The following is a 16,870-nucleotide window of genomic DNA, read 5'->3' on the forward strand; positions in this document are numbered from 1 at the left end:
AGCAGCTTTGTTTTAATTTGCATATCCTCTAGGGTAGAGGAAGTACTTTAATCAGTACTTCTAATTGTGGAAAAGAAGAGAACATGCCACCACCCCCACACATACGCACACAGAGTGTCTGATGATGAGCTGTTGTCTCCCGCACTGGGACCCAGGCTGCTGGCTTCTCCAGTGCCCTGCTAAGACTCCAGATTGTGGGGCCAAAGTCATGTCTTTTGGTTTTCTATTTATCTCCCCCTTCCTTCCTCCCTTTCCCTCCCCCCCTCCCATCCTTCCTTCCCGTGCTCTTGACAGTATATCTTTGAAGGAATTTTATATCCGAGCCTTCATTACCCCTAGAGCCATCATGCACATGGCACTGTGCAAAGACAGGTACAGAAGCGAGTCCTGCCTTTCCTTGGGTCATCCCTGCATCCTCGCTCTGAGGCTCTCCTCCTGATTTTCGCCATGTGCTGAATGGTCTGCCTGGCCTGGTATCATGTTGAGCATTAGGAAACCTGAAGATTAGTCCTCCCAGCTGTTGTTGGGGCCCTTATTTGGGGGAAACTCCAGTTCTGAGATTCTTCTCGAGGGAGTTTGATCAAGTCAGCCTTGCGGTTTTCGGTTTGGAATAGCCTTTGTGGTCCATGGATTCAGTGCGGCAACACTCAGTTCAGCTGGGAGCCCTGTAGGACAAAAAAATATAAGACCTGGCCTTTAAAACACCTGTACTCTGTCTAGGACGCTCAGACACGTTATGGTGAGCAATAGAGCACAGTGAATAAGAAGCACCATTGTATAAAGTCACAAGAGTGATTCCAAAATCCACCCACCCAGAGCAGTTTTCTGCCTTTGTTTGAAACTCACATGACATTAATGCGTAAGGCTTGAAATTAAACACTGTGCAGGTACACTGTGGGTATTGGGAGAAGCGAGCTTTGGGGGAGGGCTTCTGGAAGAGGGGCCTTGAACTTGACCTCAGAAGAGTAGGATTTCCACACGCAGGTCAGAGCATACGTATGTGGGGAGGGGAAGGGGGCATCTCTGCAGAGAGGTGCTCTGTTGACCGAGCACGGGGAGCGGGGGAGCAATGAGCTCTGAGGTTCTGAAGGACATCAGGGAGATCAGTACACGTGAGAAAGAGTTTGCAAAGGAGCCTCGCAGAACATGACCTTGCACTGATAGGATGACTCCTGATTGCACAGATCGGCGACAGTGGCACAGGATGGACAGACAGAAAGGGTAGGGCCTGTTAGCAAGATCAGGCTCACTGGTTCCCCATGTGGTTTCTTCTAGAGCTGTTCTGAGAGCGTACGGCCCTGGGAAAACACTCCTTCATCCTCTGAGCTTTGTAACTTGAAGCCAGAAACTCACTGACAGCCTCAAGCAGTCCCTTGCTTATTGATTCCAAAACACCCCGCCTTTTACTTTTCCTTCTTTTTGCTCATCTCAAGCAGGGCAAGGTGTCACTTGCCTTGAGCGACACCCAGGGCGCTTTGAAGAGAGCAGTAACAACATCAAAACTTGATAGATGGCAATCCCTTTCCCTCTCCACCGAGCCAAGGAGCAACCAAAGGGCTCTGTGTGTGGCGGAGAGCATATCATTTGTAGATCCCACCATCGTGTCCCTCAATCCCAGCTGGCTATCTGCACGGCGGAATCCCCATGTCCCCAGTGGTTAAACAGGGCGATGATAGCAGCCGCTCTCTTTCCTCTAGGGGCATCGATCCCTATGACAAGCCAAACACCATCTACGTGGAAAGGCACGAACCCTCTGGCTACTCCACGGTTTTCCGAAGTACGGACTTCTTCCAGTCCCTGGAGAACCAGGAAGTGATCCTGGAGGAAGTGAAGGACTTTCAGCTTCGAGACAAGTACATGTTTGCTACAAAGGTGGTGGTAAGTTGACGGCGCTGAGGAATGTGGAAACTCCTTCCGAGTTTCCATTCCGAGGTTTGGCATTCTGGGATCGAGCCGGGGAGTCTGTGTATGCAGGGACGGGATCAGCACGCCCCCAGGAGCTTGGCTGAGGGGCACTAGACATAGATGGACATTCCCGTGGGGCTTGGGTGGCCCCGGGAGGTCAGAGGACCTGAGAAGCTCAGACAACCACTCGAAGGTCTCTGGGCTCTTGGAATGTGGTTGTTTCCTGGTAGCCAAGCATCCTGTCAAACTCGTGTTTATTTGAAATCCCAGTTAAAAGAACACAGAGAGGAGAGGTTGGGCTCCATGGCAATTTGCTTGAATCTCGCTGCCTGATTTCCTTTCGGATTAGGCCAGTGTCTTTGGGAATTTGGGACACATGTTAATTCCCATGGCTAATAGAATGTGTAGTCGTTGGCTAGTGGGAGTTAATGCTCTAAGAAAAGCAGTGATTAAGCTTCCAGCTGTCAGTAAGTAGCTTAACTCTCAGCCTTTGGGAAAATCTTCCCCTTGATTTGATGTGTTGGATGGAGCCAGATGCTGGAACAGGGGGGCTTGCTCATTTAAAACCAGACTTGATTATTTAACAGGGCTTGCCTTGCGACTGTCTCAAGTTCCAAGTGGCGACTGTACCGCCCTGTGTAAAGGGAAAAACCGTCCCGAGGAGAGCAGGTTGGGCTGCTATCCTGGAGTGCCTGCTGTAGCTTATTTTCTCGATGGGAGCCATTCCCTCCTTGACCTCAGGCCCTGAAGACGGCCTCTGGTAACTGGCAGGCGCTTTGCTTGCCGTCACAGTTAGCCTTAGGGACTAGAATCAGATGTAATGTTTTCCTCCAGATTCTCACTTGAAATACATGATGGATAGCTGGCCAGGCAGAAGCAGGCCACTCCCTTTGGTAGGATTCCAGGGTAGAGAGAGGACCTCCCCAGCAAGGAAAGCAGAGAGTAAGGTTGAGATGAGAAGAGATGTAGGTGGCTAAAGGCAAGAGGGGTTCCCCATTACATACTTTGCAAAATGTTTTTTAAAGCCACTATAATTATGGTAGTTTTTCTTCTGTCAGGCTATTTGCATTAGGTCACTTGCTGGATCATTCCTTTCCTGCCCTGCCTATCACTTTCTGTCTCTTTCTCTTACACACAAGCACACATGTGTGCATGCGCACGCACACGCATACACACAGAGGCCCAGAGGGCAGGCATCCTTGGATTTCCTCGGGCAGGGGTGTGGTGAGGGAGGAGCACGGGGTGTGGAACCAGGCCTGAGGTCGGGTACCTTGTGACATCCTCTTGGCAGTCCCGAGGTCCCCGATGGTCTCTCCTCTTTCAGTGTTCCTGGGTCTTTTCCTTTTTAGTTCCTCGGGCCTGAATTTATTTATATGATTTAATTTCTTAATTCTAAGATGCAGTGACTGAGTCCTAGATTTGCCTACTGACTGATTCAGGGCTGAGGTGGAGAGCTGTTGTGCATTCCTCTTACCCCGTTTTTTCTGGATCTCACACCCAAGAGCTGAAGATATATCCCAGCGGGAGCTTTCTAAGCCCTCCATTCCAACCAAACAGCTATGTCTGTTGTCTCGCCGTAGCTGATGTGCAGGGTGCTGGCAGCAACTTTATTGTTACCTGGCCAGTGGCGTGATCAGAGGCTGTATCTGCCTTGTTCATCACTAATGGGGTACCCAGTACCTTGCACAAGGCTTGATACATGGCAGGTGCACGGTAGTTGCACGAACGCCATCTTTGCCTGCCTGATTTAGAAAGCATGGGCCAGTAGATTTTCCAGGGAGGTAGTAGGGGGTCTTCAATGATTGTTATGGTCAAGTCTCACCTCTCTGTATGGTTTATTTATTTATATGATACTGGTGGCAAACCTGTAGGTATGTGTCGGCTTCATCCTCAAGCACATGGATGGGCCCCCGGATCCCAAGGTCAGTGGTGTTAGGTGGTGGCACCAGGTCAGATGAGGCAGGCCGCCACATGGAAGTGTTTCTCAAACTGTGATCATGGGACCACTCGCAGCACCGCCATGCAAGAGCACTTGTTCCAAATGTGGATTTCACGGCCCCAGTGTATTTTTTTTCTCAGCATCCCTAGGCTGCCTAAGAACCTCCAGAATTTGAGAAGCTCTTCCCTAAGGCCTTCTGTATGCAGAAGCTTTCGATAACCATCAGTCAAAGGATCATTATAGATCGGATGGGTTGATGAGGGAAAAGACCTAACTGGTACTGGATGATAAAATGAGTGTTTTCCCCCTTTTAATTTCTTCCTTTTAATTACATTAGACTGCTGAGCCATAAGGATAAACAGCATTGGCCTTGGCTGGATAACCGTATCAGTGGGAGTGTTGGGGTCTGCAAGTGTAACTTCTTATCTGGGGTGTGCTTAGCACGCAGGCTGCCTGGGTTTGGGGAATTCCGAGTGACCTTAATATTAAATGGATTCAAATCAAATTAGGAAACTCAGGGAGCTAATTGCAAAACCACAGAAAATTGGTTTTGGGTGATTAACTCTTTTGCTTTTTTCCAGTACCATGAACCATTACAATTCTTTGCAAGTTAGCTTTTTAAAACACGTGGGGACAGCCCTCTGGATTCTGGACTGGAGCTGGTATCTGAATCTTCAGAATCCCCCAGTGCCCTGTTAGCCTGGCTCTTATTTCATATGTGCTTTGTTTCTGATGTATTTTGATTTTTTTTAAAAGATTTTATTTAATTATTAGAGAGAGTGGGAGAGGGAAGTGGAGGAGGGGCAGTGAGAGAGGGAGAGAGAGAATCTTAAGCATAATCCACGCAGAGCAGAGTGCCCAGTGTGGGGCTCGACACTACGACCCTGAGATCATGACCTGAGCTAAAATCAGGAGTCAGTCGTTCAAATGACTGAACCACTCAGGTGCCCTCCTACGATATATTTTTTTTTTTACCTAAATTTAATTTTTATTCCTTGTTTTTTGATATGAAGTTCACTTACTTGTCTTAACAGTCTACATCAAATTAATAGGACATTAAGGCAGCAATGAGGCATTTCTGCAGACTGGACCAACATTGATTCATTAACCTGGCAATGTACAGCTGGTAGGCTCTTTCTGGTAGATATTAATAGTTGCCAAAATGTTGGAGGTAAGTAAAGGCTAGCTGCTCCCCCGTAGCTTCACCGCTAGCTTATCATGAAAGCCAGGTCCACGCCTTCCTTGCCCAAATGTACATCAGTAAGCAAAGACCTAATATATGGGCTTGATGGCATCTCCTCTCTTCTTCTAGATGATGCAGACACAATATTCTAGAGCAGGGATTGGCAAACTATGGCCCTTCACTTGTTTTTGTCAATAAAGATTTATTGAAACAGCTGTGCTTGTTTGCTTATATGTTGTCTATCACTGCTTTCATGTCACAGTGGCAGAATTGAATAGCTGCATGGAGGCAGGTTGGCTCACAGACTCTGAAATATTTTTATGTGGATCTTTACAGAAAACCAGCCCTGTTGTAGAGGCAAGATTCTGTTATCCTTTAAGCTGGCATCAGGCAACCATAATCATCTCATGTAAAAGCTTGTTAAGTCGTAGGCATTACCCCTAAAAGTTCAGGTTATAGGCCTCCTTAAATTGTTATGCCCTGTTTGTGCCAGGGTATTATCTTTAGGATATTATGGCCAATTCAGATAATCTTGCATGCCACTGATCTCCCAAGAGAGCTCATTTGTACTTTTGCTCTTCTGACCAAACAACCACTATTGCAAAACAATTTCTAATTTTCGTTATGCTAATTTAAAGTCTCTAACGTTGATAGAGATAACAAGAAAACTTAGTAATCATCTCAGGATTGTGGGCTTCTCTATGAAAAGTTAGCTGACCACAATTGGGGTGTGATTTTTTAAGATAACTGACCAAAACCAAGCTCTTGACAAATTATTTTAATTATAACATTACTTAAATGTATGTAAACATAAAGCTAGGTTTATAAACACTTCATGCATATAATTTATACACAACAATAAAACCCAAATACATTAGAAATAGCAATAAATAACAATAAAACCCAGATTATAAATAAAACTATAATACCAATAAATTTAATATTAATTTTTATAACACCTGTATTGAGATATAATTCCTATGCCATAAAATTCACTCTTTTAAGGTATACAGCTCAGTGGTTGTTAGCTTATTCACAAAGCTGTGTAATGCTTATCACTATCTAATTCCAGCCCCACACCCCCATTCCATTCCCCTCCCCTCCCACTCCTGGCAACCATGAATCTGTTTTCTGCCTCATAGAATTGCCTGTTCTGGACATTTTATGTAGAGAGAATCTTGTACCATGTGACCTTCTGTAACTGTTTTCTTTCCTAGAATAATGTTTTCAGATTTCATCTGTGTTTGTTATGGATCATCTGAATTAATGTGTCTTTAGGTCTGCTGCCTCTCTCTTCTGCCGGTTCAAGTCTCTTGTCGAACCCCTCTGGTGATTTTTTTCCTTGCGAGTTATTGTCCTTTCCCACTCAAGAATTTGTGTCTCTATAATTTCTGTTTCTTTATTGATATTCTCTCTTTGGTGAGACCGTGTTCTCATACTTTCATGTAATTCTTGTGACATGGTTTCCTTTAATTTTTTGAACATATTTATGATAGGGATTTAAATTTTTCATCTCTAAGTCCAGTATTGGGCCTTCCTCGGAACAGGTTTTATTGACACGTGTGTGTGTGTGTGTGTGTGTGTGTGCACGTGTACACACATGCATACATGTGTGTTGTGTCTATGTAGGGGCCATACTTTGCCGTTAGCTTGTCTTGTTATTCTTTTATTGAAAACAAGACATTTTCAATGGTATAATATGGCAGCTGGTCATATCAGAGTAGCCCCTTCCCCAAGTGGTTTTTGTTACCTTTATTTACCTGTTACCTGTATTTGTTTTGTTTGAGTTTCCTGCATTAATTTTGTGGAGTTTGCATTCTTCATTGTGTATGGCTGTGAAATGTTTGATGATTAGGCTTCGTGGTCAGCTAGTGATTGAACAGAGTTTTCTTAAATTCTTTGAATCCGTACATCTGGTCGCCTTTGCCGAGGGCCTCTGAGCGTGGGTGGGGGCCGCCTTCGGTGCAGTCTACAGCTCTGCCTTAGCCTTCGGTTCCTGCTTCTGTAGACGAGCGATGGGGCCCTTTTTGCTTCTGTCCTGAGCATACTCACAGCTCTTGCGTGTGCGACCTTGTGGAGTCCCCAGAATAGTGCAGAGCTTATCAAAGCCTCTTAGGGGCAACTACTTCCCAGCTTTTCCTTTCATGCTTGAGTGAGAGCCTTTTGTGAGGTCCAGGCGGTCACGTTGCTCCAGCAGCTGTGTGGTGACGCATCGGCCGTTTGTCTCTGTTTTCTGTACGCGACCTGGCCGTAGGTCTGTTGGTGCAGCGAGCGGAGTAGGGTTCTACGAAGAGAAGACCTGAGAACGCAGTTTTCAAGCTGGCCGTGGCAACGGTGTGTCCCCTCCAGTGGCTGCGCGGCTGCTGGTTTTCACGGTTCCCGAAGCTGTGAGGCTGTGGGTTTCCAGGGCAACCGCAGAGCCAGAGCGAAGGGGAGGGGACCGAGGCCACAGAGTTGGCTCTTCTTGCTGAGCCTTGACTCTGTTCTCCAATGAGTGCTCCTTGGGGTTTTATTTAATTTTTCGAATTCTGAAAAAGTTGACTTTGAGAATTTTTGTCAGTGTTCTTGTTGCTTTTCGGATGAGTGGATTTCCAGAGTTCCTTCCTCTGCCGTTCTTGACGTGCTTCCAATGAATACTAACTTTGTGAGGCTTTTTATTATAGATGTTTTCAAATCTACATAAAGGCACAGTTTCTACTGATAGGACCGCCACAGGTGCCCTCATTCAGCCTCAGTATTATTTACATTTGCTAATCTCTTTTTTTGGCTATATACCCACTAGTTATTTTTTTTGTGGAATATTTTATTTTGTGTTTTTTTTTATTATTTTTTAAGTAGGCTCCACACCCAGCATGGACCTCGATGCAGGGCTCGATCTCACGACCCTGAGATCAAGACCTGAGCTGAGATCAAGAGGAGGATGTTTAGCTGACTGAACTACTGAGGTGCCCTTTCTTGGAATATTTTGAAGCAAGTCATAAATACATATGTGTAAAATATATATAAGATGTTATCTATAAATATTTTATATTTGTGGACGACGATGTTTTGCTGATCCCTTGTCACTGTTTCAGAGGAAAAGGTGGCCGTGAATGCTAGAGCCCCTTCTGAACCGTGTCCTTGTCCACCGTGTGCCTTGGGGTCCCTCATTCTCTGGCCACTGTTCTCTGTGAAACGAGCTCACTGTGACATCCTGTGGCCTTCACTTGGCAAGAATGTGTCATTTATTTAGTTCCTCTCGACTCTTTCCTCCTTGACCTCTCATTTCCTTTGATATAATCTCAAACGTACATGTAAGTGCACGTTCTGAAATTCAGATTATTCAGATACTTACATCAATGTGTTTTTCCTTATCGGAATGAAAGCCCCAAATGAAACAAAGATCTTATCCTACATTTTCAGACCCTAGAATACTGGCATGACGTGAAGCATTGAAATACCTCCTGGATGCTGGTCAAAGTATTTGTGCTGGGAGCTGTATTAACTGGGATAGCTTTTCAGGAAGGCTATTTCTTCCGTCAAAAATGGAAAATTTGACCTAGGGGTTTTAAGAATGGCATCCTACAGATATTCTTGTGTAGTTCTGATGAAGGTAATATATACAGGTATATTCATTGAAGAGTGCTTCTGGAAATCATGTCCATGCCCATGAGCTGTTAAATGAAAGATGCCTAAGAGACTCTATTAATGAAGAAGGTTGAATTGCACAAGAATATTTCTATCACGATCTGCATTGTGTGTGGAAAATAAAAGTGCATGTATCAAACTGACATTGTGTTCAATTACTGGTAACAGTAGAAATAAAAAGTGGCTTAATGAATACAGAAACTTATTTTTCCCTCCTCAGTGCTGCCTGGAGGTAGGCAATGTAGGGCTGGTATGTTGGTGTCCTGGTGTTATTGGGGGCCCAGGAATCTCTCTGTTCCACCAACCTAACTAATGGTTTCCATTCTCTTTGTTCCCTCTTGGTCCAGGACATCTGTACTAGCCTTTGAGTCTTTACAGGAGTTAGAAAGAGTAAGGACAGATAGGCCAAAATAGGACCCTTTCCCACTGATTAGGTCCCTTTTTCTTTCTTTCTTTCTTTCTTTCTTTCTTTCTTTTTCTTTCTTTCTTTCTTTCTCTTTCTTTCTTTCTTTCTTTCTTTCTTTCTTTCTTTCTTTCTTTCTTTCTTTTTTAAGATTTTATTTATTTATTTGAGAGAAAGAGAGAGATCACGAGCAGGGGGAGGGTCAGAGGGAGAGGGAGAAGCAGACTCCCCGCTAAGCAGGGAGCCTGATGCAGGGCTCGATCCCATGATCATGACCTGAGCTGAAGGCAGACGCTTAACCGACTGAGCCACCCAGGCTCCCCTGATTAAGTCCATATAAGCAGCCCTCCTAGAAACCCAACACATCACTTAGGTTTACACGTATTGCTTAATACTCAGTGACATGGCCACACGTAGTTATGCAGAAGGAAGAGAACCCCAGTGGTTTATTTGGGGTGGCAGTCAAAGTCCTGTTGCTAAGGAGGAAGGAGTAATGGATATTGGGTAAGTGTAGTGACCTAAGTCTGCACTAGATGAGTACTCTCAGGGGTGATGGCACAGGACACTTCTGAAAGGCCCCGTGAGAGCCAGGTCCCTGTTACTCCCTCGGGAGTAGGGCAGGAGGAGCGAGTGGAGGGTAGGGAGCCGAGCATCCGCATTTTCCCTTACACCCATCTGTACAGTCGGACGTTACTTTCTCGTGAGCATGTTTTATAATCGTGGTAAAGAGAAACTCACCCACCACAAGAATCCATGGTTTCTTAAGGAAAGTATTAGGGGCTTATGATACAGCTATCGGACAGTGCACAGTGTGCCGCAGTTTAACTGTTAATCCGTTTCTTATTGGCAAGAAAGTATTACAGTAACTCCTTAGGGGCGAGCCTGAATTGTCCGGGCTTAGGAATTATTGTACCAGAAGGAAAGGAGAGGGATGTGTTTTGAGGTTTCTTTTTTTTTGTTTTGTTTTGTTTTTGTTTTTTGGTTTGTTTTGAGTTTCTTACGACCTCTGTACTCTGTGACTTTTGCATCTGTGGAGGAAGACTGGCCTTGGTATGAATTCTCAATTCTCGTGCCAACCGACAGCACTTGTTAAGAATGCTTAACTAATTATGGCCCCCGTGTCGCTGAGGAAGGTGGCTCCTTTCTAAGGTTTAACCACAGTGGGAAGTAGTGAAAAAGTATAAAGTATCAAAGTGGGTGTTTCACGGACATCTGTTTATTCATGTATATTTATAGGGATTTATAGAGGGTAACTTACACGGATCCTCTGACCTTTATAAATAGCTATAAAATTTTATTGTCTTAAGGAGGGCTTTTGGGATCTATGCCTAACAGTTTTGCTGGGCACTGTTTTCTCATCCAGGTAATATGTTTTGCATTTTTAATAGATCCATCGTTTCCTGTGGCCCCATATTGAGTACAAGCTCTTACCATGGTTTTCCGTGTGCCATTTTGGAAAGGCAGTCTTTTGGACCTCCCTACCTGGCTTCTTTTAAACAGACCACTTTTGACCATTTGTTTGAATGTGTGTGTGTGTGTGTGTGTGTGTGTGTATTTACTGCTCAGATGAATCAAGAGTAACTTCACGTCCATCAGCTCGCTCTTCACGGAGTGTTTACTGGACATATATTAGCGTAGGGGATTCAGTTGTATTATAGTTAAGAGAAATTGGTATGTTTCTTACTTCATAGGAATTTAAAATCTATAGTAAACAGTAGCAACATGGTCAAGGATAAATGAAGCCAAATGAACCCCTTCTGGCTGGCGATCCCAATATTCTGATTAGCTTAACAGTCCCGTGTGTGATTATGTCCACGTGACGGCATTTGTCCCTTTCTGTCTGGAGAGATGTGCACCATTTGACTTCAGTTCGCAGTCCCATACTTTCACAGCTGGAAAAACCCACACTGAGCCTTTACGGTGGTTCTTATCCTTTTTTTGAAGCATTGACCCTTTTGGGGATCTGGTAAGGGTTGTGTACCCTCCCTAGCAGGGTGAATGGGGGCATCTATCCACCTGTGTATTTACAGGGGGCCTGGACCCTTGAAACCCATCGACAGAGAAGTCCCAAGCCTAATCAGCTTCTGAGTTTTATAGATGAATAAATTGAGACCTAGAGAGGCTTAGTGACTTCCCGAGGTGGTACAGCCAGCTTTAGTCTAGTGCTTTTGTACACATTTTCGAGATTCCAGCTGTGCTCTAGTATCTCTAAAACATAACGTGACGGGGCCCACATCATGTGCGATGCCCTATGCCCTCCCGAAGAAAATAGATTCCAGCAAAAACGTTCATCAGTGAGAAGTATTCAAAGGTCGCAAGAGAATCAGTGAAAATTCCCTCAGCTCTTTGTGTTAAAGCCCTTGAATTCGAGTATCCTTGTAACCTGAAAATAGGAAGGAAAGAACAAGGGACTGGGTTTTATACGCGCGGTGTGTGGCTGACCTCGCCCTGGGCACGTTTGGGAGCGGCCCGGTTAAACATCCATCCCCCTCCCACACCCAGCTTCAGCCGCAGTCCTGTTTGTCCTCTGTCCTCATCTGGTGTTCGGGAGTGTCTAACACCTGTTGCAGACCAGGTGTCCGGGATCAAGCGAGTGCAGCCCGAGCTGCGGAGCGAGCACGGACGTCGCAAAAATGTGCATTTGCGGTCACCCTGTGTTTCATGTTTTGGGTAGAAGTGGAGGGGGTCTGACACTTTCCTTTTTCACTTATTTGGAGTGGCTGTAATGTGGCACCATTAACTTTTTTCCCCTCCTCTTCCTTGGCAGCATCTCTGGGGCATTCCACAGCCATCTTCTGTCCAGCTCTGGGTCTCCTTTGGCAGGAAGCCCATGCGAGCAGCCCAGTTTGTCACAAGACATCCTATTAATGTGAGTGCGGTCCGCTTGGGGGTGGAAAGAAGTGTTATTGCCCGCGTGCAGGGGTTAGGGGCAGGGTGTTGCAGGTCCATCCTTCTGGGTAGATAGATCTTTAATGGAGGCTCCCTGAAGTCACTTTCTAGATAGGTCCCTAGAGAGAACCATTGTGCTTTGGGCATCTTGGTCTGTTTTTTTTTCCCTCTTCACTGTTCAAAGTGCAGCTGGACGGGAGCCTTAATTTGCTTTACACGGAGACGGATGGGCAGAGAGGTTTGGGACCAGAGTCAGTGGGCTCAGGGGGTCAGTACTGAAGGAATGGGGAGCTGCTGACCGTGAGTTGTTTGTTCAGGACCTGCTCTGTTGCTTACAGTAGTCAGCTAGCTTGCAAAAGGGGTTAAGAGCTGGGTCCCACCCTTTTAGAAACATACAGGTTGCAGACACAGAGGACTGAGCAGAGGAAGAAACCATATATAGTCAAATGCCTGGCTGCTTTTGCATGTTTGATAATGTAGAGATCAATAGGAAGGATCCTGGCGGGCTGGGGTCATCAGAGAAGCGCCCACAGGCAAGAGGTGGCATTTGAAGGCCTTGCCACTAGCAGTGGGTGTGGTGGAGGATTGGGAGCTCAGGTGGGGAACATTCTCGTCCGTTCTTTGCTTTGTACGGCTTCCAGCTTCCTTTAGTATCTTAGAGGAAATGAAAGGGAATGCACATTAGTGTATATTATACTTGGTACTAACGATAGACCTCATGGGAAAAAGAAGGAGATATTATGGACTAAACTGAAGATTTTAGGTTTATGGAGTTTGGTAGCCCCCTTTTGGGCCGCATTTGCCAGGAAGCGGCTTGTTCCAGCTACACGGTGGCCTTAGCTCCTCCAAAGAGAAAGTTGGCCAAGTTTTACCAGGATTTGGGAAGCTGTCTGTGGGCTCCGGGCCCATACCTGTCACTGGGACATTTGGAAATCATTATATCAGTGTGCGTAGGGAAACCCCACTGCACAAGTGTGTTTTTTGACTTGTGTACGTTTTTCGACTTTTGATTCCAAAGGAATATTACATCGCAGATGCGTCCGAGGACCAGGTGTTCGTGTGCGTCAGTCACAGTAACAACCGCACCAACTTATACATCTCGGAGGCCGAGGGGCTGAAGTTCTCCCTGTCCTTGGAGAACGTGCTCTATTACAGCCCAGGAGGGGCGGGCGGCGACACGCTGGTGAGGTAAGGAACCCAGGGGTCCCTCGCCCACTGTCTCACGTCAGCATCACCCGCACCCTCAGGCTGGGCGCTCTTCAGCCTTAGCTGTGCGTTTGGGTTCCACTGGCGAGTTGCCAGACACCCCGCTGTCTGGAGTGTGGTTTACCCAGTTTGGGGTGGGGCTGGGCTCCGAAGGTTTTGCAAAGCCCTCCAGGTGGTTTGGATGTGAGGCTTAGCACGGCGCTCCGGGTGACCTTTAGCGTCACAGCCCCGGTGTCAGCCACTCCCTGGGTTCCTTCTCTTCGGTTGTCTGGCTCTGTGGTCTCTGAGCCAGTGGGACAAGGCACTTGGAAATTGTCAGTTCAGGGCAAGCTGGCGTGGGGGGCGTCCTGGGGGTCTTGTCTCCAAGTGCCTCAGGTGCATTGGCATTTTTTTTTTTTCTTATTGTAATTGCAGATACTGCTCTGTGGGTGTCTGTGCAAAGACACCAGTGTTATCCATCCTTAACAGGACATCCTGTGTTGGAGTTGTTTTGTTGTAATGGACGTTCTGTGGGCTGCACAGGAGTCCGGGGTTCGGAAGGGGTGAATAGCCCGTGACCCTTGAGGGCCAGGAGGGCATTTATTCTCATTGTCTTCTGTGAGGCGTCTGACTGTGGTGAGACTCACTCTCTGCTCTCGGCAGGAGCCGTCTGCTGGAGCTGGCTGGTGGGCAGCAAGGTCTGGCTCCGAGGCCATGACCACCAGGTCACGGGGCGTGGCATTGCCATCCACGGTCCCTCGTCATGCTGGTGACTGATTCAGTCACCAGCGCTTTCAACAAGGACGCTGCCGCTCTGGGCCAGCTCTCGTTCCAGGCACAGCGATGAGATAATGTGTCCAGCCATGAAAAGTCAAAATAGGGTCCCTGTTCCGTGGAGCTTTTGTTCTCACTGGGGGAAGACAGAACATAAACAGATGTGTAATGTGCCTGGTGGTGGTGAGTGCTGGGAAGCAGAGGGAACCAAGTTCAGAGGACAGGGCATTAGGAGCGTGTTACTTCGTACAAGTTGGTCATGGAAGGCTGTTGTAGGATGGAGATATTTCAGCAGGTGCCTGCCTGAGTTACGTGAAGGAGGGATGCCTGGGGAAGGGCACTGCAGGCAGAGGGAACAGCATGCTCGGAGGCTCTGAGGTTAGACTGTTGGTTTATTTTAGGAGCAGCGAGGAGGCCAGCGTGGACCCAACAGCTAGAGGAGGAGGGAGAGAACCCAAGAGACAGGATCTGAGAGAGCGGGGCTCCGATTGTATAAGGCCTTCAAGGGCATGGAAGGAACTTACTTTTTTTTCTTCTAAGTGGAATATGGAGGGTTTTGACCAGAAGACAGATATCATCTGATTTAACCTGTTAAATTTTTTTTTTAACCATTGAAAAAATCGTGACCTGCATGATATAAAGGAAAGCACATGACACATAAATGGACGTTGTTATGGGTAATTTCAGACGAACGCTCAGGCGACCTATGATTTAAAGAAGCCATCGTCAATGCTGTGTGCAAAGTAGACTCGCAGAGAGGAGCGAGAGGGGGAGCAGGAAGCCTGGCTGTGGGAGTGTGATGGAAATGCAGGCCCGTGGGGATTGCTGTTGCCTGGGCCCAGGGCAGCAGTGGTAAAGATGATGGAAATGGGCAAATTCTGATGGTTTGCTGGTAGATTTGCTGCTTGGCTGTGGAGAGTCAAGGGCCCACAGCTGCTTGGGCTGAACAGCTGGCAGCGTGACGGCCGTGGGCTGAGTCAGGGAGTCGGGGAGGGCTGGGTGAGGAGCAGGTGTCAAGGGAAGAGCAGGACCTCGGGTTTGGACTTTACCAGGACCTGAGGGGAGAACTTTCTGCCTGGTCTCTGACAGTGCTTTTCCACGCCCTGTTTTGGTGCTTTTGGAAGTATGTCCTATTTTATGGCTTACTTTTTTTTCCACTCCCAGTATAGACTCAAGAGTTATTTATTATTCAGTGCGTGTTAATTTGTTGTAAACCATTCCTACCATGGTTCAGCCTCAGGTTTTTCTGGTTTGGCCAGTGGCAGCCTCTTTGGGCTGGCTCCTGCGTCCTTTTCGTTTTTTTTTTTTCCAAGTAATTTATTGATGTCAAATTCACAGAACATTAGCTTAACCATTGTAAAGTGAACAACTCGGTGGCATTTAGGGCATTCACAGTGTTGTGCAACTTTAGCTTTCATCTAATTCCAAAACATTTTCACTTCCCCGAAAGAAACCCCTTGCCTCTAAGCAGTTTCTGGCCCCCGTCTCCCCTCCCCACCACGCCCCCCCAACCCCTGGCAGCCACTAATCTCCTTTCTGTTTCCGTGGATTTATCTTCTCTGGATATTCTGTGTAAACAGAATCACAGCATAATATGTGACCTTTGGGTCTGGCCTCTTGCACCTTGCATAATGTGTTCAGGGTTGGTCCACAGGAAGCCTGTGTTAGTGCCTCATTCCTTTTTATGGGTGAATAATGTTCTCCTTACTTTTTTAATAATCAAAATCGTGAGCCATGATTCCTCAAGCCTTTCTGATTTTTTTTCCCCCACGTTTGAGAGCCTCTGGCTATGGAGCGGCTAAATCACAGCTTGCCAAAGGTTTCCGTACCCTCCGCGTTTGTTGGGTGTTTGGGGTGGGTATCTCGTGACAGGGCAGGGCTGGAGCCAGAACACCCCAGGAAGTAGTAAGCCCAGTTAGGTGACCATGTGGCCCTCTCATAGATGCCCACGGCCCTTCCTCTGGTCACAAAGGTCGACCCCTGCCCTGCCTGAGTGTACAATCCAGTTAGGAAACTGGAAATAGATTTATGTCTATGTTCACAGACCCGCGTAGGCTCAGCCTGCTTGTTTTCTTCAGACTTCATGTCAGGGACTGGAGATCTTCACAGGGGCTCGTCTGAGTGAACTTTTGTCACCTGCTTCTGCATCGCAGCAAGATGAAATAGGATAAGGGGGAATTAGCAGATTACGAGGGCAGGCTGATTTGGGACAAAAACAACAACACAGTACTTCTGTGGTATTCGAAATGAGTTGTTCTTTGAACTCGATAGGAAAGGGTGGTGCCAAGCAACCGGTCCTAATTTGCTTAGAGGACCGGAGAAAGAATTCCTAACAGGGGTGTGGGGGTGCCCCTGGCATTGGGGAGATGTGCCGAATAGAAATCTCACGGAAAGTGGTGTCTGGATGGAGGACCAGGTGTGGAGACATGTCAGGCCCGGCGGGGCATCTGAGGAGGACAGCCACCAGGCTACGTGGGGCGAGGTGGGCTTGGGTTCTGCAGGAGGGTGGCCCGGGGGCCCTGGGGAGCAGGGGACAAGTGCTGTTGTGAGGGCCAGTGAGAGGAAATGTAAGAAAAATGGGTGAAGAGAGGGTCCTTAGGATGAGGTGAATTGTCACAGGGCCACAGGGGAGCTGACAGGATAGTCTGGGGAGCATGTGAGGCACAGAGGACAAGTTTCTGGAACTTTGGAACCGAAAGACAAAATCCAGGAGAGTGACCACAGGGAAGAAGCAGAGCTCGTCTTGGTGAGAGAAAGCCAGACCCTCCCGCATGTTTGAAGGAAGCCGTCAAACCTGATGGTGGCAGCTTCATGATGATGGGATCCAACGCAGGATTGCTGAGGTGAACAGAGGGCAGGTGGATGATAGACCTTCAACCGATTTCTAAGGACGTGACTGAAAAATAACTCCAGTAGACCTAAGGAAACCACATGCCAGAAAATTTGGTCTCAGCACCAGTATCTT

The 16,870-nt window shown here is 47.0% G+C and overlaps 1 protein-coding gene across 3 annotated transcripts in view; it reads left to right on the plus strand.

The window, feature by feature from the left end:
• The window catches only part of SORL1 (sortilin related receptor 1), a 170,483-nt gene that overhangs the window by 51,388 nt on the left and 102,225 nt on the right, over positions 1-16,870 (plus strand). For all 3 annotated transcript variants that reach the window (XM_057316611.1, XM_026505541.4, XM_044386576.3), the window contains 3 exons: positions 1,698-1,878; positions 11,825-11,926; positions 12,965-13,134. In XM_057316611.1, the coding sequence (XP_057172594.1) occupies positions 1,698-1,878; positions 11,825-11,926; positions 12,965-13,134 (453 nt within the window). The remainder of the gene's footprint in view (positions 1-1,697; positions 1,879-11,824; positions 11,927-12,964; positions 13,135-16,870) is intronic.

Source organism: Ursus arctos, unplaced genomic scaffold (genome assembly GCF_023065955.2).
Source record: "Ursus arctos isolate Adak ecotype North America unplaced genomic scaffold, UrsArc2.0 scaffold_22, whole genome shotgun sequence".
NCBI lineage: Eukaryota > Metazoa > Chordata > Mammalia > Carnivora > Ursidae > Ursus > Ursus arctos.